Source organism: Alnus glutinosa, chromosome 3 (genome assembly GCF_958979055.1).
Source record: "Alnus glutinosa chromosome 3, dhAlnGlut1.1, whole genome shotgun sequence".
NCBI lineage: Eukaryota > Viridiplantae > Streptophyta > Magnoliopsida > Fagales > Betulaceae > Alnus > Alnus glutinosa.
In genome coordinates, this window is record NC_084888.1 from 6759073 (window position 1) to 6781736 (window position 22664).

At 37.7% G+C, this 22664-nt stretch overlaps 3 protein-coding genes across 4 annotated transcripts; 2 read left to right on the forward strand and 1 right to left on the reverse strand.

Annotated features, from left to right (window-relative positions):
• Positions 1-267: 267 nt before the first annotated feature.
• Positions 268-16692, forward strand: LOC133862954 (uncharacterized). Of its 2 annotated transcripts, none has more exons than XM_062298880.1 (14): positions 268-1145; positions 1361-1447; positions 2205-2314; positions 2806-2856; positions 9720-9891; positions 10284-10601; positions 10683-10886; positions 11763-12248; positions 12369-12578; positions 13333-13521; positions 14450-14613; positions 14772-14924; positions 15042-15120; positions 15832-16692. In XM_062298880.1, exons 1-14 carry the CDS (start codon positions 702-704, stop codon positions 16276-16278), a joined length of 3114 nt encoding a protein of 1037 aa, XP_062154864.1. In that variant the 5' UTR covers positions 268-701; the 3' UTR covers positions 16279-16692. The 2 variants fall into 2 exon arrangements, with proteins under 2 accessions (XP_062154864.1, XP_062154865.1); XM_062298881.1 differs by having other exon boundaries at positions 1006-1145; positions 1371-1447.
• A 296-nt stretch (positions 16693-16988) lies between these two features.
• Positions 16989-18079, forward strand: LOC133863983 (acidic endochitinase-like). Its single transcript, XM_062300163.1, has 2 exons — positions 16989-17071; positions 17294-18079. Exons 1-2 carry the CDS (start codon positions 17013-17015, stop codon positions 17832-17834), a joined length of 600 nt encoding a protein of 199 aa, XP_062156147.1. The 5' UTR covers positions 16989-17012; the 3' UTR covers positions 17835-18079.
• A 2632-nt stretch (positions 18080-20711) lies between these two features.
• On the reverse strand, positions 20712-22126 carry LOC133862376 (acidic endochitinase-like). The gene is made up of 2 exons (XM_062298162.1): positions 21720-22126; positions 20712-21497 (listed from the first exon to the last, which is right to left on the reverse strand). Exons 1-2 carry the CDS (start codon positions 22079-22081, stop codon positions 20957-20959), a joined length of 903 nt encoding a protein of 300 aa, XP_062154146.1. The 5' UTR covers positions 22082-22126; the 3' UTR covers positions 20712-20956.
• Between the last annotated feature and the right edge of the window lie 538 nt (positions 22127-22664).

Consider the following 22664-nt stretch of genomic DNA (forward strand, 5'->3'; position numbering starts at 1 on the left):
ATACACAATGATCCAAGTTTGTTGTTATGCAAATAATAATAATAATTATTCATCGAAAAAAAAAAAATTATCTTTTTTTTTTTTTTTGGCGTTTCATATACTTCAGATGGTTATAATAATTGACCACAATTTGGTTATAATCTAAAAGTTTAAAATTTGAGCTTGAATTTTTACTCCATAGATGGAGTGAAGCATATTGAGATGGTATTAAATTGTTTAGAGAGAGAGGGCAGGGCAGGGCAGGGCATATTATTTGTGTGAAGAACCAGAAAGATTCTTTCAGACATTTAGAAGCAATAAATCAGGGCGTGCAGATGAGGGCCATGAGGCCGAGTTTTTAGCCCGCAAAGTATCTCTTTTTCCAACATCACAAAAAACCCATTTTCTTAAAGTTGACAATTAATGGCAACGACCAAATACACACACACGTCATCATCATCCCCATAATCCAATCGCTTTCTGACCTTTCACTGTTCTTATCTTTCCTCTGCTGAAACTCGCTAGTCCCATACCTGCCCTGTTCCTCGCTCTGTAGAGAAAAAACCCATTAGAAGAACTTGGTCTTAAGTCCCTTTATTTTTTTTTTTTTATTTTATTTTTTATGTTTGTTTGTATTTTTTTTTCCCCTGATATGAATTTGATGTGTTTGGGTCAAGTTTGAAGCTCGTGAAGTAAAATCTGTAATTTGGATGGAACTCTAAATGGGTTCTCTGGAAACCGGGCTTACGTTGAAGAGAGACAACCTTTTCCGGTCTTCATCAGCTGGTAGAACCGAGAGGCACCCATTTCCACAGAGACCCAGATCGAGGTTCTCAAAGTTTTTGCTTTTCAAGAAGCTAGATTACGTCCAATGGATTTGTACTGTGGCTGTGTTCCTCTTCTTTGTGGTGCTCTTCCAGATGTTTCTGCCTGGTTCTGTGGTAGAAAAGTCTGGGGCATCATTTGAAGAGGATGTGGAAGTGAGTTATGGTGATTTTAAGCTTTTGAAAGAGATGGGTGTGCTTGAATTTGGGGAGGATGTTAGATTTGAGCCTACTAAGCTTTTGAAGAAGTTTCAGAAAGAAGCTAGAGAAGCAAATATGTATTCTTCTGCTTTCAACAGGACACTACAGCGTTTTGGGTACAGAAAACCCCAGCTTGCATTGGTCAGTAATCATTTATTATCAGGAGTATCTGTGCGTTCTTAATTTCAACATATTGCATTTCCTTTGTTTATGCATGTAAGATGTATATACATATATACATTCAAGTCTGTGTTGATTTTTGCGTTTTGCTTGGTTGATGTTTACTTGGAGGATAGCTTTTGTTTTTTTTTTGGTATGTGCGTGACTATCTGTTTGATTTCATTTTCTACTTGAAGGTTTTTGCAGATCTGCTGGTCGATTCACACAAATTACTGATGGTGACAGTTGGAGCTGCATTGCAGGAGATCGGCTACGAAACTCAGGTAGTTTCCTTCGCATAATTTTTTTTGGGTAATTTTTACGTCTAGAGTTGGGCTGTGAAGAAAGTGAAAAATGTTTCTTAGAGTATGGCTTTCTACTTATGGGATGAGGGCGACATCATTAGGCTAGGAACTGTCATAGTGCGTACTGTGGACGCGTGGTGTAAACTTTTAACCAGGTGTTACAGATGGTGCATTCGGGCTTGAAATTCAAATTTCCATCTCAAATTATCACTTGAAGTTTGCTTTGGCAACGGCAACCCTCCACTAGTTTTCCTATGTTGTATTTAGTATTCTGCTGTTCCTTGTAACCTGTCATTTGTAGGAACTAGAAGCGAATTAGACCAATATTAGAGTTTTTGAACTTGGACCAATTTTATGTGAGGGAATTTGCGTTTTTCATTTTCTCTCAATGGATGCTGAGATCAGATGGGGGATAAGCAATTTTACTTGAACTGACATGAAATGTAGGATTTGTACCCCAGCTCCCTTATGTCTCGGTGAAAAAAAATAGAATTTGATGGAAGGCATATCATTTTGTGTCATTATTATATGTTGTTAAAGAATTTCCATCTTCATTTAAAGAGTTATACCAGTAGCGCTGGATGCAAATGACTAAAAGACATCTCTCTCTCTCTTTCATCAGCAGACTTGTCACCAGAGACTTGCTCGTCTCCTGAATTACCTGAATCATCTGTTAGCTAAAAGCATTTACCTTTAGTTTTCTGATCATTGCATCAAATTTCTTATAATTTTGCAGGTTTACTCTCTTGAAGATGGCCCTGTGCATGATGTTTGGAGAAAAATAGGAATTCCAGTCACCATTATTCGAACGTGTGATAAGACAGAGATCGTTGTAGATTGGTTAAAGTATGTGTATTATACTAGTTTTCTGACATGCCTCAAACATTCAAGATAATATTTATCTAGGGGATTGTTTGGGTTGAAGCAAAATTGAGGATCTTCTCACTCCAGCTCGCTCAGTCTGTTCATTTAATATAATTAATAACAAACTCTCTGCTCTAACTAACTAGATCCTTGACTCATTGGCAATATGTCAGAGATGTTTCAATACAATTGGCATTTGATTGGCTGTGTTGGGACAAAATCTGTGTTGACATCATGATTTGATTTCTCTGAATTGGTGATCAATTTAGTAGTTTTTTGATCTGGCATCAAGATTCTCGTGCAAATAGAATTGATAATACATGCATTATGATTCAGTTTTATAAGTAATATTAAGCTATAAATAAATATATTGTGTAATTTATGAGTTGTTGGTCACAGTATATGAGCGTGGTTCAGTTTATTGGATCTGATAAATGTTGGATATGTATAACAAACTGTATGTTTTTTCGCAGCTATGATGGCATACTCGTGAGCTCTTTTGAAGCCAAATGCATCTTTTCATGGTAAGATTAGTTATTTCATTTTAGTTTTTAGCGCAATAAACTTCCAACTTCTTGTTGTCACATGAAGTCTTTGCTCTCCTCTCTCCCCTCTCTAAATTGTCTTCAGTATACAAATTAGTTTGGGAAACTATTGGATCTGATGATACTGTTTTACTACAATGGCATCAGATTTAAAGGAATGAAGAGTGAAATGTACACTCATATTATTTGGGAACAGCTTCCAGTATCTTCTATTCATCTTGGTTTATATGTTGGGCGGATAGTTGTCTGGTTCTGCCACATTGTTGTGGTCTTGCCATTGTCGTGGTCTTGCCAATGAGGCATAGGTTGTGAGCTGAGTTGGGAGAGATACATGAAGGACCAGAGGCTATAACATAGGACAGGAGGCATGGCATTGTGGTGCCTAGGGGCACCATTGGTGCTAGTAACTTTCATTTAAGAGCTTAGTTTTGGAAAACATTGTTCAAGATGCTGGCATGAAGGATTAGAGAGCCTATGTGATGTAGCGTGTGTAGTGGATCGCAAGATTAACAAACACAAGATTCACAATTCTTCCCAAACCAAGAAAAATCAAGTATTTGTAGGGAAAACTGAAGAAAACTCACTCCAATAGTTTTTATTTTTATTTTTTATTTATTGAAAACTGATGAAAATACAACATAACATGGAGGCTAAGTCGTCCTTATTTAGCCTATTTAGAGAAAGACTCGTAACCCTACTAAAAATGAAATGAAAAATGATCAACGCGATCTTGTTCGAAGGAGACTTGTGAGGAAGCCCTTAAAACCCTTAAAACCATCCTCGGTCGACCGAGTCATCTATCGAGTGTCTCGAGTTTTTTGTATGGAGACCTTATGCAGCATCCTTGCTCGATCGAGCATCTATTGAGGGTCTATTGTGCTTCCTAAAACAGTTTTTCGTATTTCTATTGATGGCCCGTTTTGACCTAGTAAATGTTGGAGTTTGGAAATCTTAATGAAATATGAATTTGTAGCCCTTTGAGTAAGCTTTCCAACTCTATCAAGATTGTCTTCATCCGATCTTGAGATCTCAAGATACGGCCAATTTAGTATGATTGGTCTGCTCGTAAACTGCCAGGCATCATCCTCCTTGGGATGGAGAGAATTTGTCCTTGAATTCGAGTCGTCCTTGCCTTGATTTTTCGAATGCCCAATCAATTCCTTCCTTCTCGTCCTCAAGCAAAACAACTTGATACCATAAGAGAAACAACTTGCGATCAATCACAAGATAATTATGAATAACAATGCTGAAATCCTCCACACCAACTTAAGAAAACTCAATCTTCACACGTTCCTTATTTATTTTCTCAAACTTCATAAATTTGTTCCAAAAAGTATCAATTATTTCTTGCCCACTAGAAATAAAATTTTCTTTCAACATGATGAAACGAGCATCAAAATTTTGACTAGGAAAACTTGATTGAAAATTTTCAACCCCAAGAAAATCAACAAAATTAATTTCCTCAAAACCCAAACTGAGATACTTCACTATTTGGACTTTCATCAAACATATGATAGACATCATTCTCTTCCACAATTTTTATGGTATCAACTGAAGAACTTACCTTCTCCAATAGATCCTCTTCGTCATGATAGGTGTCATAGGTCGGTGGGGAGTCCCAATCTACTGAAGAATTTCCCTAAACAACTTCATCTTCCTCCACTTGAGATGGATTTAGTAAATGGACTTAAGGCTTGCTAAGAATAGTCAAGGCGGCGAGTAGCTGATTATGCGCATCAAGCCTTACCTCCTTCTGTTGAAATCGCGGCTCTTCAACAGTAAACTCGTCATCTTCCATGTAATGTGGATTTGGTTCTCAGCGACTTGTTTAGTTGGTTCACCAATTTGAGTACCAATTTGGTCAACAAATCGCTCCTCCAAGTGTTGCAAACGTGTCATCAGTTGCTCCTCATGTGTTACCTCTTCATGCTCATGCAAATTTGTTTCCTCATCTGCATCCTCTTTGCGCCGTGGCAGGAAAGAAACCTTGCGCTCTCGTACCAACTAATGCAGTGTAGTGTATTGGATCACAAGATTAACAAACACAAGATTCACAACTCTTCCACAAACCAAGAAAAACAAGAATTGTTAGGGAAAATTGAAGAAAACTCACTCCAAGATGTTTCTTATTAAAATGTGATGAAAATACAACATAGCATGGAGGCCAGGGGCGGAACTAGGATTTGAGATGAAGGAGGACGAAACTAAAAATTGAAGATCTTCAAGGTTAAAAAATTAACTTTCCCCGGGGGGGGGGGGGGGGGTCAAACTCATAAAAAACATAAAATTTAGGAGAATTTCTAAAAAATTTGGGGGGGCTTCGTCCCCCCAAGCTCAGGGGCAGTTCCGCCCCAAATGGAGGTTAAGCCATCGTTATTTAGTTTATATAGAGAAAGAGTCTTAACCTTACTAAAAACAAAATAAAAATCGATCAGTCGCGATCTCGTTTGAATGAGATTAAGTCTCGTTTGACTTGCAATGAAGCCTTATAAACCCATCCTCAGTTGATTGAGTATCAACCGAGTCATCTACTGAGTGTCTTAGGTTTTTTATGGAGACATGATGCAACATCCTCGGTTGATTGAGCATCTACCGAGCTTCCTGGAATTGCTTTTCGTATTTCTATTGACGACCCATTTGACCTAGTAAACGTTGGAATTTAGAAATCTTCATGAAATATGAATTTGTAGCCCTTTGAATAAGCTTTCTAACGCTACAAAGATTGGTTTTAAAAAAAAATAACGCGACCAAGATTGTCTTCATCCGATCTTGGAATCTCAAGATATGGCTAATTTAGTATGACTGGTTTGCCCATAAATCACCTTGCACCACTATGAGTCATGAACTATATGTGTCATATTCAGTAGTGGAGCCAGAGATAAAATTTTATTGGGTAAAGAAAATTTGACCATTTGAAAGTATTTTATTACATTAAATTGGTGTAATTTTATATTTCAGTTTGACCCATTTATTACATTAATTTTTTTTCCTTTTAAAGTTGGTGTAATTTAGAAAATTTCATAAAAAAATATCAATATTCCTTTAGCAATCCCATTAATTATTGATATGTTAGTGAAGGCAATTTGTCTCCACTGAACATGTTAATTTGTATATGATATGTGCATTGTTGGCATAGGCACAAGGTCATATCTTTTTTTTTTTTGATAATTAATTTCATTAAAAGCGCAAGGGGCACAACCCAAGTACATATGAAGTGTATAAGAGAAAAACACCCAGCAAAATCAAGAACGAGAAAAGAGAGCACAAAATTATCCTTAGAGATATTGAGAAGGGCGTTAGTAGAGATCCACTCAAAGAGGGATTTAAGAAAACAAAGTTGTAGATCCAAACTCGTTTTCTCATAATCATCGAAACTTCAATGGTTCCTTTTCTCTCCAAAGGCACTACATTAAACAAAGGGATTACATTCCAAAGAGTTTTAAAATCATTCCGACTAAACCATCTTTTCCAACACGCCAAGAGATCCACCACCTTTTTGGGCATAACCCACTCTACTCCAAACATCTGAAAATCAAAATCCACAAGTCTCTTGCAATATCATAGCGAAGGAGATGATAATGAGTTTGCCCACTATTTTTACAAATATGACACCAATCCATCACTATGATGTGTCGCATGTGAAGATTATCCATTGTAAGAATTTTTCTTAAAGATGTTGTCCAAGTGAAGAAGGCCACCCTCAAAGGAGTCTTAGACCTCCAGATGCTGTTCCAAGGGAATGAAGAGTTGATGTTGAAAAGGAGAACATTGTAAAAAGTTGACCTCAAAAATCATGTTTTCGAAGGAATCCAACAAAACTTATCTTCACTTCCCCGATTCATCTTAATGGAATACAAAGCATTGAAAAAAGAAGACACAGGATCCACCTCCCAATCATGCTCCAATTTTATAAAATTCATGTCCCAATGCACCTCGTCATTGTGAGCAAACACATTAGCCACCAGAGCATTCCTATCCCTTGCAATGCAAAATAATTTCGTAAAGGTTTCCTTTATAGAAAAATCCCCATGCCAAATGTCATGCCAAAACATGGTTCAAGAGCCATCACCTACCTTAATTACTAACAAAACTATAGATTGCATCTGAATCCCTCCTAACATGTTTCCATAGACTCACCCCATGTGACCTAGTGACAACACTAGGGCACCAACCACCTGCCAAACTACCATATATTTTATCCACTACATGTCACCAAAAAGCACCTCTCTCAACAACATACCTCCATAACCACTTTCCCAAAAGAGCCTAATTGAAAGTGAGCGAACTTCTAATCCCCAAACCTCCAAGATGAAGGGGAGTATAAACCTTCTTCCGATTAACTAGATGGAACTTAGACTCGATATCCAAACCACCCCACAAGAAATCCCTCTGCAATTTTTCTATCTGATTTGCAACACCAATCAGGATAGGGAAGAGAGAGGAAATATCTAGGAAAGTTGAAAAGCGTGCTTTTGATCAATGTTAAACGACCCTTAGATAAATAGAGCCTTTTTCACCCCTTTAATATTCTCTCAATTTTCTCAACAATTGTATCCCAAATAAATTTGGCTTTGAATGGAGCATCCAGAGGGAGGCCCAAATATTTCTAGGGCAAAAACGCAACCCTACAACTCAGAATACGAGCCAAAACATTCACATTCGACACATTACCAACAAGAACCAATTCAGATTTAGCCAAATTAATCTTTAACATTGAAACAACTTCAAAACAAGAGAGAACATATCTCAAATAACGAAAATAATGGGGTTCCCACCAGAAAACTAGAAATATGACCCCCATTTACAACGGCTGACATCATTCGACTCCTAGCCTCCATAACAATTACATATAGGACCGAGGGGGGGGGGGGGGGGGGGGGGGGGTCATCTTGACTACGAGAGCTATTGAGAAAACCCTTGGGAGTACTGTTATCATAATAGAGAACCGAGCAATGGATATGCAGAACGCAATCCAAATCCGCCATTTTCCCCCAAAGCCACATCTCCTTAACATGTATAAAAGATCATCTTTGGCAAGCTATTGAGAAAACCCCTGGGAGTACTATTAATCATAATAGAGAACCGAGTAATGGATATGCAGAACGCAATCCAAATCCGCCATTTTTCTCCAAAACCACATCTCCTTAACATGTATAAAAGATCATCTTTGACAATTTGTTGCTACATAGAGATTACTTTCAGCGTAGCTTGTATGGAGACCAAAATCTTGGTGTCACAATAGCCTTTAAAAAAGTTGTTTCTTGAGAAGACTAGTAACATGGTGAGAATGTGATCGCTCGATAAGATCTTTGGTATCTCGTTGTGTTTCTAAGAAGCATTAGTACTGACTCGAGACTCGGATAGATACAATACAGATGTGGTGATATACAACATCTTGAAAAAACTAGGATCTGAGATGTTAGTGACAATTTGATTAATTCATTAATAAATATAGATTTGTATCGATATAGTATATATTACATCAACTTCTGAATTTGCAAAGCTCCATCAATTATGGCAACTTTAAAGCTTCTTCTAGGTGTAGAAAAGGCAAGGCCCAAATGATGTAGGGTCGTATGCCTTGGTGGTTTTTGTGGGTTGTATCTCGGGTCCTTGGGTGTTTTTCCTTTTGTTCTTGTTTGGGTTCTTTTGTGGGTTGTTTTTGGGTGTTCTTTCGGTTTCTAGGGTTTTTTTTGTGGTTTTTGTTGGGTTTTTCGGGTTAGCTTTGGTTTCTCCTGTGTATACTTGTGTACTTACGGGCGCCTTACGTTTTTGTTTTCAATAATATTTTTGCTTACTTATCAAAAAAATATTCAAGGAATAATAGATATGAAAGAAGCGCATAATTTGTGCTTAAGGTAACCATAATCCATATTTAATGTTTTAGAGATCCTTGAAATACACTATTCATAATATCCACAAAATATTAATTTTGCTATGTGGTCCTTCAAATGTTCAAAATAAAGCATCTAGATCCTGTTTTTTGAATTTGAACCCAAAGTATTTTAAAAATAACATTTTGAACCTCATTTTTAGTAAGAATTTTATTTGACCTTAAACGTGTCCCTACCTTATTGCCAAAGTATCTTGCCATGTCCTGAAGGTATCCGACTTTAAATTTTAGTTTTTTTAATTCATGGACACATATTAGACATATGGTGCCATGTCCAAGCCATATCTGTGTCCGATATGCGTCAGACATGGATACCTCAGCCCTTTTGAAGTACCTATGCTTCCTAGTATGAGTGCTTTTTCATTTGATCATCAGGAATCGAGTGTGGAAGCTTTGTTAATGAAATGCATGTGTAATTAAAGCTCTTAAACTGTTTTGCTAGCTGTAATCACTCTGATTATGTTCCATATGAGCTCCCTTCGTATATGATGTATGTGTGTTTTTTTAGTCTTGTTAAGATATTAATTAAATGATTAAAGTCACTTTTTCCTATCAGCTTAAATTTTTGGGATAAGCAGTGATTTAACATGATATCAGAATAAAAGTCATAAGTTTGAACCCTGACTTTATAGTTTAGCCACAATTTTTAGATAAATATTCTACTTGTTAGGTCTTACTTCTTAAGGGAGAGTTGTCCACACGTGAGTGTGAGGAGATTGTTAAAGTATTAATTAAATGATTAAATTCATTATTTTCTATCAGTTTAAGCTTTTGGATAAATGAGAATTTAACATGTCTATTTAGTTAAAAAAAAATAAATTTATATATGTTTTTTTTTTTGTTGCTTTTTTGTTTTTGTTTCAATGAATATGTTGCCAATTATGCTTAGGAATTCCAGTCATCAGCGTTGTCCTTATCCAGTTAAATTGAATGATTTTACTTGTTACAGTTTTGAGCAGGAACCTTTCAAGTCGTTACCTCTTATATGGACCATCCATGAAAGATCGCTTGCTACTCGTTCAAGACAATATGTTTCAAGTGGTCAGATTGACCTTTTAAATGATTGGAAAAGAGTCTTCAACCGTTCTACCGTTGTTGTCTTCCCAAACTATGTCCTGCCGGTAATATTTAATGGACTGTTCTTTTCTTTTAGACGCTCATGAACATCGTATGTAATGATTTATCACATTTGGTACACATGGAAAGGGTGCTTCACTGTATTCAGTTAAAACATCTCCTGTGTGTAACATCCGCACATTCTTCATTTTTTAATTCCCTATATATTACATTCTTTATCAATTAGGAAAGAGTATATCTGATTCAGGAGATATAAGTAATGTGCAGATTGGAAACCATAATCTGATAAATAAATGTTATATTGTGAGAACATTCTAGTTACAAATAGTATGATGGGATGATAAATTGTTATTATCTAATTAATTAAGCTTTTAAACTACGAGCTGAAGCCGGCACTTATTTCTAGTGGTCTGATTTCTTTCTGTTCTTTCAACAGATGATTTACTTCACATTTGATGTCGGAAACTTTTTTGTTATTCCGGGTTCTCCTGCTGAAGCATTGGAAGCAGACACTGTAATTGCCTTGCACAAAGATAATATGCATGTCCAGATGGGTTACGAGCCTGAAGATGCTATTATAGCAATTGTGGGAAGCCAATTTTTGTACAGGGGTTTGTGGCTGGAGCATGCCATTGTTTTACAGGCTTTATTACCAGTTCTTTCAGACTTCCTGTCAGATAATAATTCCAATTCTCAACTCAAAATCATCGTTCTAAGTGGGGATTCAACAAGTAACTATGGTGTGGTTGTGGAGGTACATATCTGCAGAAGTTTGGTTCTATCTATTAGTGGGTGTATTAGTTTAAGCTTCTTATAGTTATCTGGTTGTCCCTAGGCAATTGCTCTTGAATTGAAATATCCAAGTGGCGTTGTGAAGCATAAAGCTCTTGATGTGGATGCAGACAATGTCTTAAGCATGGCTGATCTTGTGATATATGGATCCTTCCTTGAAGAGCAATCTTTTCCAGACAGTTTGATGAAAGCCATGTGCTTCGGGAAACCCATCATTGCCCCAGATCTCTCCATGATAAGGAAATATGTATGCCCTTCTAAATACTGGTCTCTTCTCTTGGCACACTAATTCTGACCAACACAAACACGTGTCAAAGTAACATAGTGTAATACAACAAGAGAAGTTTCATGGGAGGGAAAATGCATTCATTATCTTCATTCAATTCTGCAAAGTCCTATCCCCAGGCATGGAAATCTTTTTTGGCCGTTGAGCTTTTTCTAGGACCTTATCTTAAAAATGATTCCATGTTCCACCCAGACTTGAACCCTGCTCTTTTCCATCTTCTTGTTCTTTTTTATGCCTTTTACTTAAAGCAGAATATCCTCTTTACTGGTGTTGTAGCTCCTCATGCATTCATCTCTTATTTCATTTTATTTTTATTTTTCTCCTTGCTACCCATCTATCAACATCCTCATTTGTGGTCTGCAACTTCATGGACATGTATTCTTTTATTTCCCCCTGGCTGGCCTTACAGTCTTATGAAATTTTATCCCCTACATGGTGGTCCTCAAAGAAGTGGTTCCATGCCCTTTTCTTTTTTTTGACGAAAATTAATTTTCTACCTTAAGGCTTCTTATAACTAGTCGGCTTGGAGACCCTTAAGGAAGGTCCTCTTAGATCTTAAGTTTATTTTAGTATTAAAATTCACCTTCAGTTGTTTATCTTAGTATCGTGCGGCTGAGCCTATTTAGCAACATCAGAATTTTTTACATAAGGAATCTCATATGTGGGAACTAACTGAAATGTAGGTATCAATTTCCTGTCTGTTGCCTGTGCTAGAGTGACTGCTTATAAGGCATCTCAGACATCTTCCCAATCTTATTGTTTTCTTATTTTGAATTATTAGTATGTTGCATATGTTTTTCTAATCAAACTACTAACTGCATTGGCAATAACTACTAGGTTGATGACAGGGTGAATGGCTATCTTTTCCCTAAGGATAATACTAGGGTTCTGACACAAATCTTAAGACAAGTGTTCTCAAAAGGAAAATTATCACCACTAGCTCGCAATATTGCCTCAATAGGAAGAAGTACGGCGAAAAACCTGATGGTTTTGGAAACTGTTGAGGGATATGCTTCGCTCCTTGTAAATGTTTTGAACCTCCCATCAGATGTTGCGCCTGTTAAGGCTATTGCAGAAATCCCTCCCAAGTTTAAGGAAAAGTGGCAATGGCATTTATTTGAAGGAATATCAGATTCGACATATATGAACAGTACTTTGAAAAGTTACACATTTTTAGAAAAGTTTGAGCAGCACCGGAACCATACTCAAAGAGATAGATCTGGTGCTATAAATGCTGATGATGGATCATTTTTATACAGCATTTGGGAGGAAGAGAAAAACTTTGAGATGGCTAATACCAGAAGAAGAAGAGAGGAAGAAGAGGTAAGTGATGTGCTGGACAATAGTATATTTCTGTCTAAGATATGGATTGAATCTTCTGATGACCTTGACTAAACATCTGTTCTTTGCGTAAAAACTAACCTAATTTGGAATTTGATGCAGTTAAAGGATAGAACTGATCAGTCTCATGGAACCTGGGAGGAAGTGTATCGAAATGCCAAAAGGGCTGATAGATCTAAGCACGATTTGCATGAAAGGGATGACGGGGAGCTTGAAAGGACTGGCCAACCGTTGTGCATTTATGAACCTTACTTCGGGGAGGGTACCTGGCCTTTCCTACACATCTCTTCTCTTTATCGCGGGATTGGGCTGGTGAGTTACCAAACTCACTCTTCACCTTTGTTTTTGTAAGGCAGACACAGTTGTAGACAGTTGTAGATCATACCTCTATATAAATATGCAATTACAATACTCCTTTTTCCGAAAAGTATGTTGATTTCCGAAAAGTATGTCAATCTTAGAAATGGCATGCTAGGAAAAAATTGTATATTCATTCCTCTACACAATGAGGTACTATTTCTTTTCCTAATAGTCTCATTTTTTTGCTGTCAGTATTACATATATCTTGTTTAGCAAAATAACATTCAGAGTTCAGTGTGTGGTTTTAATTGCTGGTGACAATTTTAAAATGATATATACTTTTTTTGTTTGTGTTTTTTAATTTCTTTGTACCCTAAAAGGTTGACAGAAATAATGAATTATTAGTATGCTGTGTGTTATAAAGAGGACAGCAGTTCAGTATGCTATGCCTTTATCATGGAGATTGGTTGGTCTACAGGCTGCTCTTCATCTTATATATGCTTCTGCAGTTCTTGCAATGACAACCCTTTGTAGTATGCACATTTTCTTTCAAGATGGGTTCCTTGTGGCTGTGGTCGCTTGTTTTGGTATTCTGGTTCTTTTGTGTGTGTGTGTGTTGTGTTCCTTGGCACCTTTCTGCTATACTTGAGGGTGCCTTGATACTAATCTAATAGTTATTGTACTTGTTTCTCTTAAGTTGGAATTTGGATGAGATGAGCTATATTGCCTTCAATCTCATGTGGATACATGGACTGGGTACTTGCAGTCCAGTAAAGGCCGGAGACCTGGAGTAGAAGATGTTGATGCACCTTCTCGGCTTCCGCTTCTTAATAGCCCTTACTATCGAGATATTCTTAGTGAATATGGAGCCTTTTTTGCAATTGCAAATCGGATTGACCGCATACACAAGAATGCTTGGATAGGTTTTCAGTCTTGGAGAGCAACAGCAAGGAAGGTATGTGGTTGCTCTTCATATTGCTTTATCCAAGGTTTTGTTCCTCTGATCTGCTTTAAAGTACTTTTTCTTAAAAAAAAAAAAAAAAAATTCTATTACCTCTCTTCAAGCGAAAATGATTTCAAAATATTTGAATACCAACTAATGAGCCTCACAAATCTTTCCTTCTGATGACAAAATATGGGATTTACTAAATCAAATCACAAGAAATCTCGAATCAGACCATTTGTATTTACTTCAACAAAAGAAGTGTGGGCCTCTTCCACAGGCCATTTCAAATGCCAACTACTGCCCATCTGTCCTTTTGTTTGACTCTTATTGATCTTTTCGGAAGTTAAAACAGTATCATGTGATGATGTTATGGGGAAAGTTATTCCTGCTCTCTTGATGTGGAGCATTTGGAGAGAAAGGAATCGGCATCTCTTTGAGGATAGCGAGACCAATGTGCTTTTCCTTAAATTCTGATTTCTGAGATCTCTTTTGAATTGGGTTATTGTATATGTTCCTAATTTTGCCTCAGAGAATCTGGTAGATTTGATTTGTTTTTTATATTGTAGTAGCATCTAGGGCTTCGGCTCTCTTGTATACTTTTCGTGTACGAGGGCTTTGCCCCCCCCTTTTTTTTTTCTATAAAATTATTTTTATTCATCAAAAAATGTTATGGGGCATGTCACAAGATGGCACTCCCCCTGCAGAACAGGCCTTGCAACCACTGAACCTATTGGCCTTGCAAAGATAGCGATGTGGATCACTTTATGTCAATCAAACTCGCTTGTATCATGCGATTTATATTTGTTTTAAAATTCCATATTGATTAAAAAAAGTGTATTGAACCTTCAACATTTTGTTTTGTTTTGTTTTGTTTTTTTTTTTTCTTTTTCTGGAGCCCTTAACTCTTGCTGTATATCTAATGTGGGTGCTTAAACAGGCGTCTTTGTCTAGAATCGCTGAAAATGCATTATTAGATTCTATCCAAGCACGGAAGCATGGGGATGCACTCTACTTTTGGGTGTGCTTGGATTTGGATCCACGAAATCCTTTGCAGCTGGATTTTTGGTCATTCTGTGATGCTATAAATGCTGGAAATTGCAAGTAAGACCAGTTAAAAAATCTTTGACATGATTTGTGGTATAAAATAATGGTTTATAAATCCTCTCTCTCTCTCTCTCTCTCTCTCTCTCTCTCTCTCTCTCTCTCTCTCTCGGTTTAAATTCTTAACCTGATTTTCGCCATATTGCTGACAATTGAAGGTTCGCATTTTCTGAGGCTCTTAAGAGGATGTACGGTGTTAGGTATAATTTGGATTTGTTACCTTCCATGCCTGTAGATGGCGGCACTTGGTCTGTGATGCAGAGCTGGGCTTTGCCAACTAGGTCCTTCCTAGAGTTCACGATGTTTTCTAGGTAGGAGAGATTGACAACTTAGTTTCTCTAGCACTATAAGCTTATCTCATGTATTGAGAAAGTAATCTACTGAGAGTTCATTCACTTTTTAACCTGTTGATATGATCCTGTGTGCAGAATGTTCGTTGATGCATTGGATGGGCTTATGTATGACGAGCACCATTCAAGTGGACGCTGTTATCTGAGTTTGTCCAAAGTAACTTGCTCACTTGATCAAATTGTTATGTTTGTCTCTGTCAAGAAATTTTATTTCAAACTGCTTTCAAGTTTCATTCATTAAACACACAAAAATGGGCTCATCATTTCAACATAGGTCATCTGAAGGAACCTACTGGCCATGGAAAAATGGCCAGATGTATCCAACTTTAAGTTGAGTTCAGTCAACTACTTGATTAATAGAAGTTCATCAGTTATTGAGTGCATTTTTGTTCAAAGTCTCATGGGGGAGTTAGGAACCATGTGTAAATGGGATGATCCTATCGGTTTATATATAATTTGGATACACAAAATTTGTCTTGTATAATTTAGTTTATAACAGCTAAAGTTATTGAGTTATGAAGTGTCCTTATTCCAAATCACTGTTAGACATTCAAAATATTAGTTTTTGAGAAGGGAAATGGTTTTCTTGGGAAGAATATGGATGGCGTCTCCTGTGAAATGGTATGAAAGACACCATTACGCATGCATATGCTTTTTGTTAGTATGGCGGACTTATTTCTTGAATTCTGGATTCGCTGCTTGACTTGCCCTAAAGCTAAAAGAAAAATAAAATAAAATAAAATAGTTCTATACCCTTTAGAATAAAAAATTGTTTGGATTGACATTCTTAAATTTTAGTTTTCCAAATTATATGGCTTGCTATTGGTCTATTTTATGGTGATTGAATTGAGTGTATTTATATTTGCAGGATAAACATTGCTATTCGCGGCTTCTCGAGCTACTCATAAATGTTTGGGCTTACCACAGTGCAAGGCGGATGGTGTATGTGAACCCTGAGACAGGTGCAATGCAGGAACACCACAGATTTAAGAGCCGGAAAGGTCAAATGTGGATACGATGGTTCTCATACACCACACTTAAGAGCATGGATGAAGATTTGGCGGAGGAGTTCGATACTGATCGCTCTACTAGACGGTGGTTGTGGCCATCAACTGGTGAGGTCTTCTGGCAAGGTGTATATGAGCGAGAACGGAATTTAAGGCATCGGCAAAAAGAAAATAGGAAGCAAAGAAGTAGGGAAAAAATTGATAGAATTAGGAAGCGAACACACCAAAAAGTAATAGGGAAGTATGTGAAGCCCCCACCAGATTCAAACACGACTGTGGTTACAGAAACGATTTCAGGATCAAACTAAAATATCATGGGGTTTTGGCATCATTTAAAGTAGAGTGTAATTTGCAAATTCTTTTCTTTTTGTAGATTTTTTTTTTTTGATTGGAAGGATGCATAAATATGTGTTCTGTATGAGGGTTTTGTATGTAAAACTGCATCCTTCTGGCCATTGATCTTATTTAATGGCTAAAAATGTATTATAGTATACCTTTTTTGCTTTTCCTGACCCCATTTTTTAAGATGATACATTCTTTGGAGGACAGAAATTGGAGAGGCTGAGACATTTCTAACCATCGAGCACTCTTCGCTGTCTTTTGTGGGTAAATATGATTAGATTCTTTACCTGCAACTTTGTACTCAATTCATATGTACGGATGCAAGCATATAATATATTCGTAAATTGTGATTTTATGAGAGATATCAGAGGAAGTAAAAAGTTACTCTAAAAAGTGTGTTGTGTTTTATTTTTTGAAAATTGTTTTATTTTGTGTTTTGAAAATTGAATTTTTTGTTTAATGTTTGAGAAAAAGAGTGTATTTTATTTTCGAGAAAAAAAGAAAAAGAAAAAGAAAGACGTTTTGAAACCATTACCAAGCATATACCAAATTTTTCTGATAACAGTTTTTCATCTTATCAATAATGTAGTAATACTTGGATAGGTAAATAAAAACTGGATATGAACGTTCCACGTATGGATTATAATCTATATGCTTATTACCAATTATCCTTTGCCAAAAAAAATGGGGTATCAAAGTGATGCTTTCTATTGGAGGCGGTACTGAGACCTACACCCTTTCCTCGGCTGCTGATGCCAGGCAAGCATTCCTTTCATTATTATAATCTTATTGATATTATATTTCATGTTAAAAAGTATTGATTAAATTTACCTTTTTCTTATTAGCTTAAGCTTTTAGTACAAATAGTTCATTTAACATTTCAAATATGAAACTGCAAAATTCCTGTTCATGTCTTCAATGGTTTGTGAGCGAGAGTAGTGCATGAAAGCTAAGGGAATAGCGTTCATTGATACTGTGCAGGAAGCTTGCAAACTACTTATGGAACAATTTTCTTGGGGGCGTATCTTACTCCCGTCCATTAGGTGCTGCGATCCTAGATGGCATTGACTTTGCCATTGATACAGGCACAAACCAGCACTGGGACGAGCTCGCAAAGGCCTTAGCAGAGTTTAGGCCACAGAAGAATGTCTTCTTGACAGCGGCTCCACAATGTCCTTTTACAGACGAAAATCGTCTAGCAGCTGCACTAAACACTGGCCTGTTTGACTACGTTTGGATCCAATTTTATAACAACGCTCAGTGTGAGTATCTGGGCAGTGCGGACAAACTTAAGAGTGATTGGAATCTATGGGCCACTAGGATTTCAGCTGGTAAAATATTTTTGGGGTTACCTGCGGCCCCAGATGCAGCTTACAGTGGTGGCTACATCCCGCCCTCTGTGCTTATTAGTGAGGTGTTACCTTATATTAAGATTTCTCCAAAATACGGGGGTGTTATGCTTTGGGATAGGTATCATGACATATTGAACAACTATAGCGCAATTATTAAGCCCTATGTTTGAACTCCTTGACATTAACAACTACCTGCATTAGTTTCTCTGTTAGTTATCTTCTTCTTCTTTTGGATGAATAAGCAGTACTGTCTACTCTGCCTTACGTTACCAATTACTACCGTGGAAGAGAAGAGAAGTGCTCTGTATTTGAAGTTGACTGTTCCATCGTGTATTGTAGTCCTGTACACGAGTTATCTTTTATCATTTCCTTTGTAATCCTTTTAAGTTTATCGTTATCTTCAATAAGCAGGTAGTGAGTTATATAAGTTGATGTATTAATTCCAGTTCTTTGGATTAATCAATGAAAATTATCAGCTCATTAATCAATAATCAATGGTGAGACTCCATTGACGTGTGTGATCTGTTCTTTATCCGTTAACTCTGTATTTTCCCAAGAATATACTGTTCACGTGTGTGCCGTGCTTTTAAATTCCCCAATTTTTTTTTTCCTTCTCTTTATAGATACATGAATAGAAAATTACATCAAATTAGGATTGGGCGGCCCAAAATTAAACATTAAGAATGCAAGTACATGAAGACAATGCATCAAATTAAGACGCGAGCCTAATGATTCTTAGCACGGATGCCAAGAACCCATGCCACCAGTAAATGTGGTTAAAGGTATATAAAAAGTTAAAATGACCCAAACACCAATTACGTAACAAATACATGGGACACATAAAAGGTATATAAAACAAAAAGCCCCGAAGAAACTAGCGAAAGCATGTAAAATAAAGGAACAACACATTGGCATCTAGCGGAGCGGCGGTCGTTCGCCGGCACGTGAACTCCATGCGCCTGCAAAGTTGGCCAAAATCTCCACTGGAGGCCGACAGCAGCTGTAGAAGGCGAAGGTAACCGTCACGCGCGACTCTACGCTGTCTACGTGTCGGCGTATGTTGGACTTCAGGTGATTTTAAAGGCCAAACTGTGATTTTGTCAAACGCCTAACTGCGTTTTTAAAAATCATTTTTTTAAATCGCACATTTTAAAATCGTTATTTTAAAATCTCACTTTTTGAAATCGCAAATCCAAATGGACCCTAAGAGTACTAACAACAGATTCTCAACATGGTGTTGGTTGCAAGTGACACCCTCCTGGTTGAGGACAGGGGGGTGATGAGGAATATCCGATATCTCGGACGGGGACACCCCCCCCCCCCCCCGGTTGAGGACAAGGGGGGGTGATGGAGAACATGAGGCCTTAGCAAAGTCGACCTCAGGTAAGGAAGTCAAAGGAGACCGTCCTGAAAGTAAAGTTGCCGGCGTCAGGCCGAAATCGACTTCCCATAAATTATTTGAGTTGGGGGTTATGCCAAAGATAAGGGATTTTCGGTCTAACAATCTAGAAGTCGAGTAAAGAAATCGGAGTGATTGCCTCTTCTTTGAAGAAACAGAAAGGGACACAGTGCCCCCAGTGGTCCCGGACTTCAGAAATGCCGGCCAGCGGAAATCCATCTACCGGAGGAAGTTGACGGTCCGGCGATGGATTTATGACTATTGAGAGCGATGGATATGTTAAAAGTGCTATCAGAATTACTGTCCGGGGTAGCACGATGCAAATACTCGACACAATGTTGTGTGGACATAATTTTATGATTTATGAGACGTCCATTTCGGTGGTAGTCCAAAGAGATTATTGAAGATTGATTTGAAATTCATGTTGCCAAGAAGATTTTATTAGATTTGCTCATAGTACACACATGCATGAAGACAAGAAGAACGGACAACCCCGAAGGAACACTGTGAAGGGTAGTCATCTGGCTACAAAGATGAATTGTCTGAAAATTTTGAAGGGTTCACCCGCGCAAAGTTCAAGTACAGCTTGAATGGTTGAGCTCTCGTGAGCAGTCAGGGCGAAATTGAGGTGTTACACAATTCCTGCGGGCTGGACAGGAACAGGTTGGCGTGAGGCCGGAGGTCACACACCCTTGTGTGTCTAAAGCCGAAGATCGCACATTCAGTGAAACCGTTGTGAAGAGTGAATACTCCAGGGCCATCCATGATGAATTGGTGAATATGCTCAGTCGTGAGGACCGCACCAGGAACGAGGAGTATTGCGAGAAGATCTGGAGAATTCAAAAAGAATGAAAGGGAAAATCCCATTTGGATTTGCGATTTCAAAAAGTGAGATTTTAAAATAACGATTTTAAAATGTGCGATTTAAAAAAATGATTTTTAAAAACGCAGTTAGGCGTTTGACAAAATCACAGTTTGGCCTTTAAAATCACCTGAAGTCCAACATACGCCGACACGTAGACAGCGTAGAGTCGCGCGTGACGGTTACCTTCGCCTTCTACAGCTGCTGTCGGCCTCCAGTGGAGATTTTGGCCAACTTTGCAGGCGCATGGAGTTCACGTGCCGGCGAACGACCGCCGCTCCGCTAGATGCCAATGTGTTGTTCCTTTATTTTACATGCTTTCGCTAGTTTCTTCGGGGCTTTTTGTTTTATATACCTTTTATGTGTCCCATGTATTTGTTACGTAATTGGTGTTTGGGTCATTTTAACTTTTTATATACCTTTAACCACATTTACTGGTGGCATGGGTTCTTGGCATCCGTGCTAAGAATCATTAGGCTCGCGTCTTAATTTGATGCATTGTCTTCATGTACTTGCATTCTTAATGTTTAATTTTGGGCCGCCCAATCCTAATTTGATGTAATTTTCTATTCATGTATCTATAAAGAGAAGGAAAAAAAAAATTGGGGAATTTAAAAGCACGGCACACACGTGAACAGTATATTCTTGGGAAAATACAGAGTTAACGGATAAAGAACAGATCACACACGTCAATGGAGTCTCACCATTGATTATTGATTAATGAGCTGATAATTTTCATTGATTAATCCAAAGAACTGGAATTAATACATCAACTTATATAACTCACTACCTGCTTATTGAAGATAACGATAAACTTAAAAGGATTACAAAGGAAATGATAAAAGATAACTCGTGTACAGGACTACAATACACGATGGAACAGTCAACTTCAAATACAGAGCACTTCTCTTCTCTTCCACGGTAGTAATTGGTAACGTAAGGCAGAGTAGACAGTACTGCTTATTCATCCAAAAGAAGAAGAAGATAACTAACAGAGAAACTAATGCAGGTAGTTGTTAATGTCAAGGAGTTCAAACATAGGGCTTAATAATTGCGCTATAGTTGTTCAATATGTCATGATACCTATCCCAAAGCATAACACCCCCGTATTTTGGAGAAATCTTAATATAAGGTAACACCTCACTAATAAGCACAGAGGGCGGGATGTAGCCACCACTGTAAGCTGCATCTGGGGCCGCAGGTAACCCCAAAAATATTTTACCAGCTGAAATCCTAGTGGCCCATAGATTCCAATCACTCTTAAGTTTGTCCGCACTGCCCAGATACTCACACTGAGCGTTGTTATAAAATTGGATCCAAACGTAGTCAAACAGGCCAGTGTTTAGTGCAGCTGCTAGACGATTTTCGTCTGTAAAAGGACATTGTGGAGCCGCTGTCAAGAAGACATTCTTCTGTGGCCTAAACTCTGCTAAGGCCTTTGCGAGCTCGTCCCAGTGCTGGTTTGTGCCTGTATCAATGGCAAAGTCAATGCCATCTAGGATCGCAGCACCTAATGGACGGGAGTAAGATACGCCCCCAAGAAAATTGTTCCATAAGTAGTTTGCAAGCTTCCTGCACAGTATCAATGAACGCTATTCCCTTAGCTTTCATGCACTACTCTCGCTCACAAACCATTGAAGACATGAACAGGAATTTTGCAGTTTCATATTTGAAATGTTAAATGAACTATTTGTACTAAAAGCTTAAGCTAATAAGAAAAAGGTAAATTTAATCAATACTTTTTAACATGAAATATAATATCAATAAGATTATAATAATGAAAGGAATGCTTGCCTGGCATCAGCAGCCGAGGAAAGGGTGTAGGTCTCAGTACCGCCTCCAATAGAAAGCATCACTTTGATACCCCATTTTTTTTGGCAAGCTTCAATGTCGGAGCTTAAACCAGTGCACCCATTAGCGGTTGCGTCACAATGGCCGGCTAGGTTGATCATGGGGTCCTGACCATTAATGCCAAATGTGGATAGGAAAGCTATGTTCACAATACCATAATAGCCACTGGCGCAAGTATCAGCCAAGGTGCCCTCATTTCCATTCTGACCCCAGTACACTGTGATTACACCCGCTTGTGAGCCATTGATCAGGATAATGAGCAAAAGGTAGAACAATGCTAATGGGGTTTGTAATTGCCTAGCCATTAATTACTAGTGCGCTTTGCTTATAACTTGCCGCTTCAATTCGCTTGAGAGTTGAGAATCAATGGTGAAGGAACATCCACTTATATAGGCATATGTGGGAATTGAATACCAAAGGACTACGTAAGCCCACACGTCTCTAGAAGAATATTCCCTCCAAAATGCTAGCATTCACATCCGTTCTACAAATATTTAGTTAAACAATCATTTGTTTTTTTAACTACTCACTTTTTTAAAGCACTTAGCTGCATCGATCAATTGTGATTCTAGTTTTAGTTATTTACTTTTACTATTACATTTAAATATCATTTCTCCAACAATCTTATACGGAGAGAGAATCAGACAAAAAATGTGAACTATATTCAATAGTCGAATACTGCATTAAAGTATTCAGTAGTCAAAAACCACATTAACTAAGTTTAGACCAGTAGGAAACTGTCCTGGCCGAGATGATAGATTTTCTATGACCTGTACATACGCGCGCGCGTGTGTATATATATATATATTCATCCTCACAACTTGAAAGTGTGCTGAAATCTCTTCGTGATGGGTTTAAATATACTACGAGAGATTAGTCTCTGTGAAA

Bases quoted from the DNA above. Each gene is read 5' to 3' on its own strand.
- LOC133862954 (XM_062298880.1), top strand. From the start codon at position 702: ATGGGTTCTCTGGAAACCGGGCTTACGTTGAAGAGAGACAACCTTTTC. The intron at 2,315-2,805 runs GTATGTGTATTA...GTTTTTTCGCAG, and splicing joins ATCGTTGTAGATTGGTTAAA to CTATGATGGCATACTCGTGA. The intron at 12,579-13,332 runs GTGAGTTACCAA...GGGTACTTGCAG, and splicing joins TTTATCGCGGGATTGGGCTG to TCCAGTAAAGGCCGGAGACC.
- LOC133863983 (XM_062300163.1), top strand. From the start codon at position 17,013: ATGCTTTCTATTGGAGGCGGTACTGAGACCTACACCCTTTCCTCGGCT. The intron at 17,072-17,293 runs GCAAGCATTCCT...GATACTGTGCAG, and splicing joins TCCTCGGCTGCTGATGCCAG to GAAGCTTGCAAACTACTTAT.
- LOC133862376 (XM_062298162.1), bottom strand. From the start codon at position 22,081: ATGGCTAGGCAATTACAAACCCCATTAGCATTGTTCTACCTTTTGCTC. The intron at 21,498-21,719 runs GCAAGCATTCCT...GATACTGTGCAG, and splicing joins TCCTCGGCTGCTGATGCCAG to GAAGCTTGCAAACTACTTAT.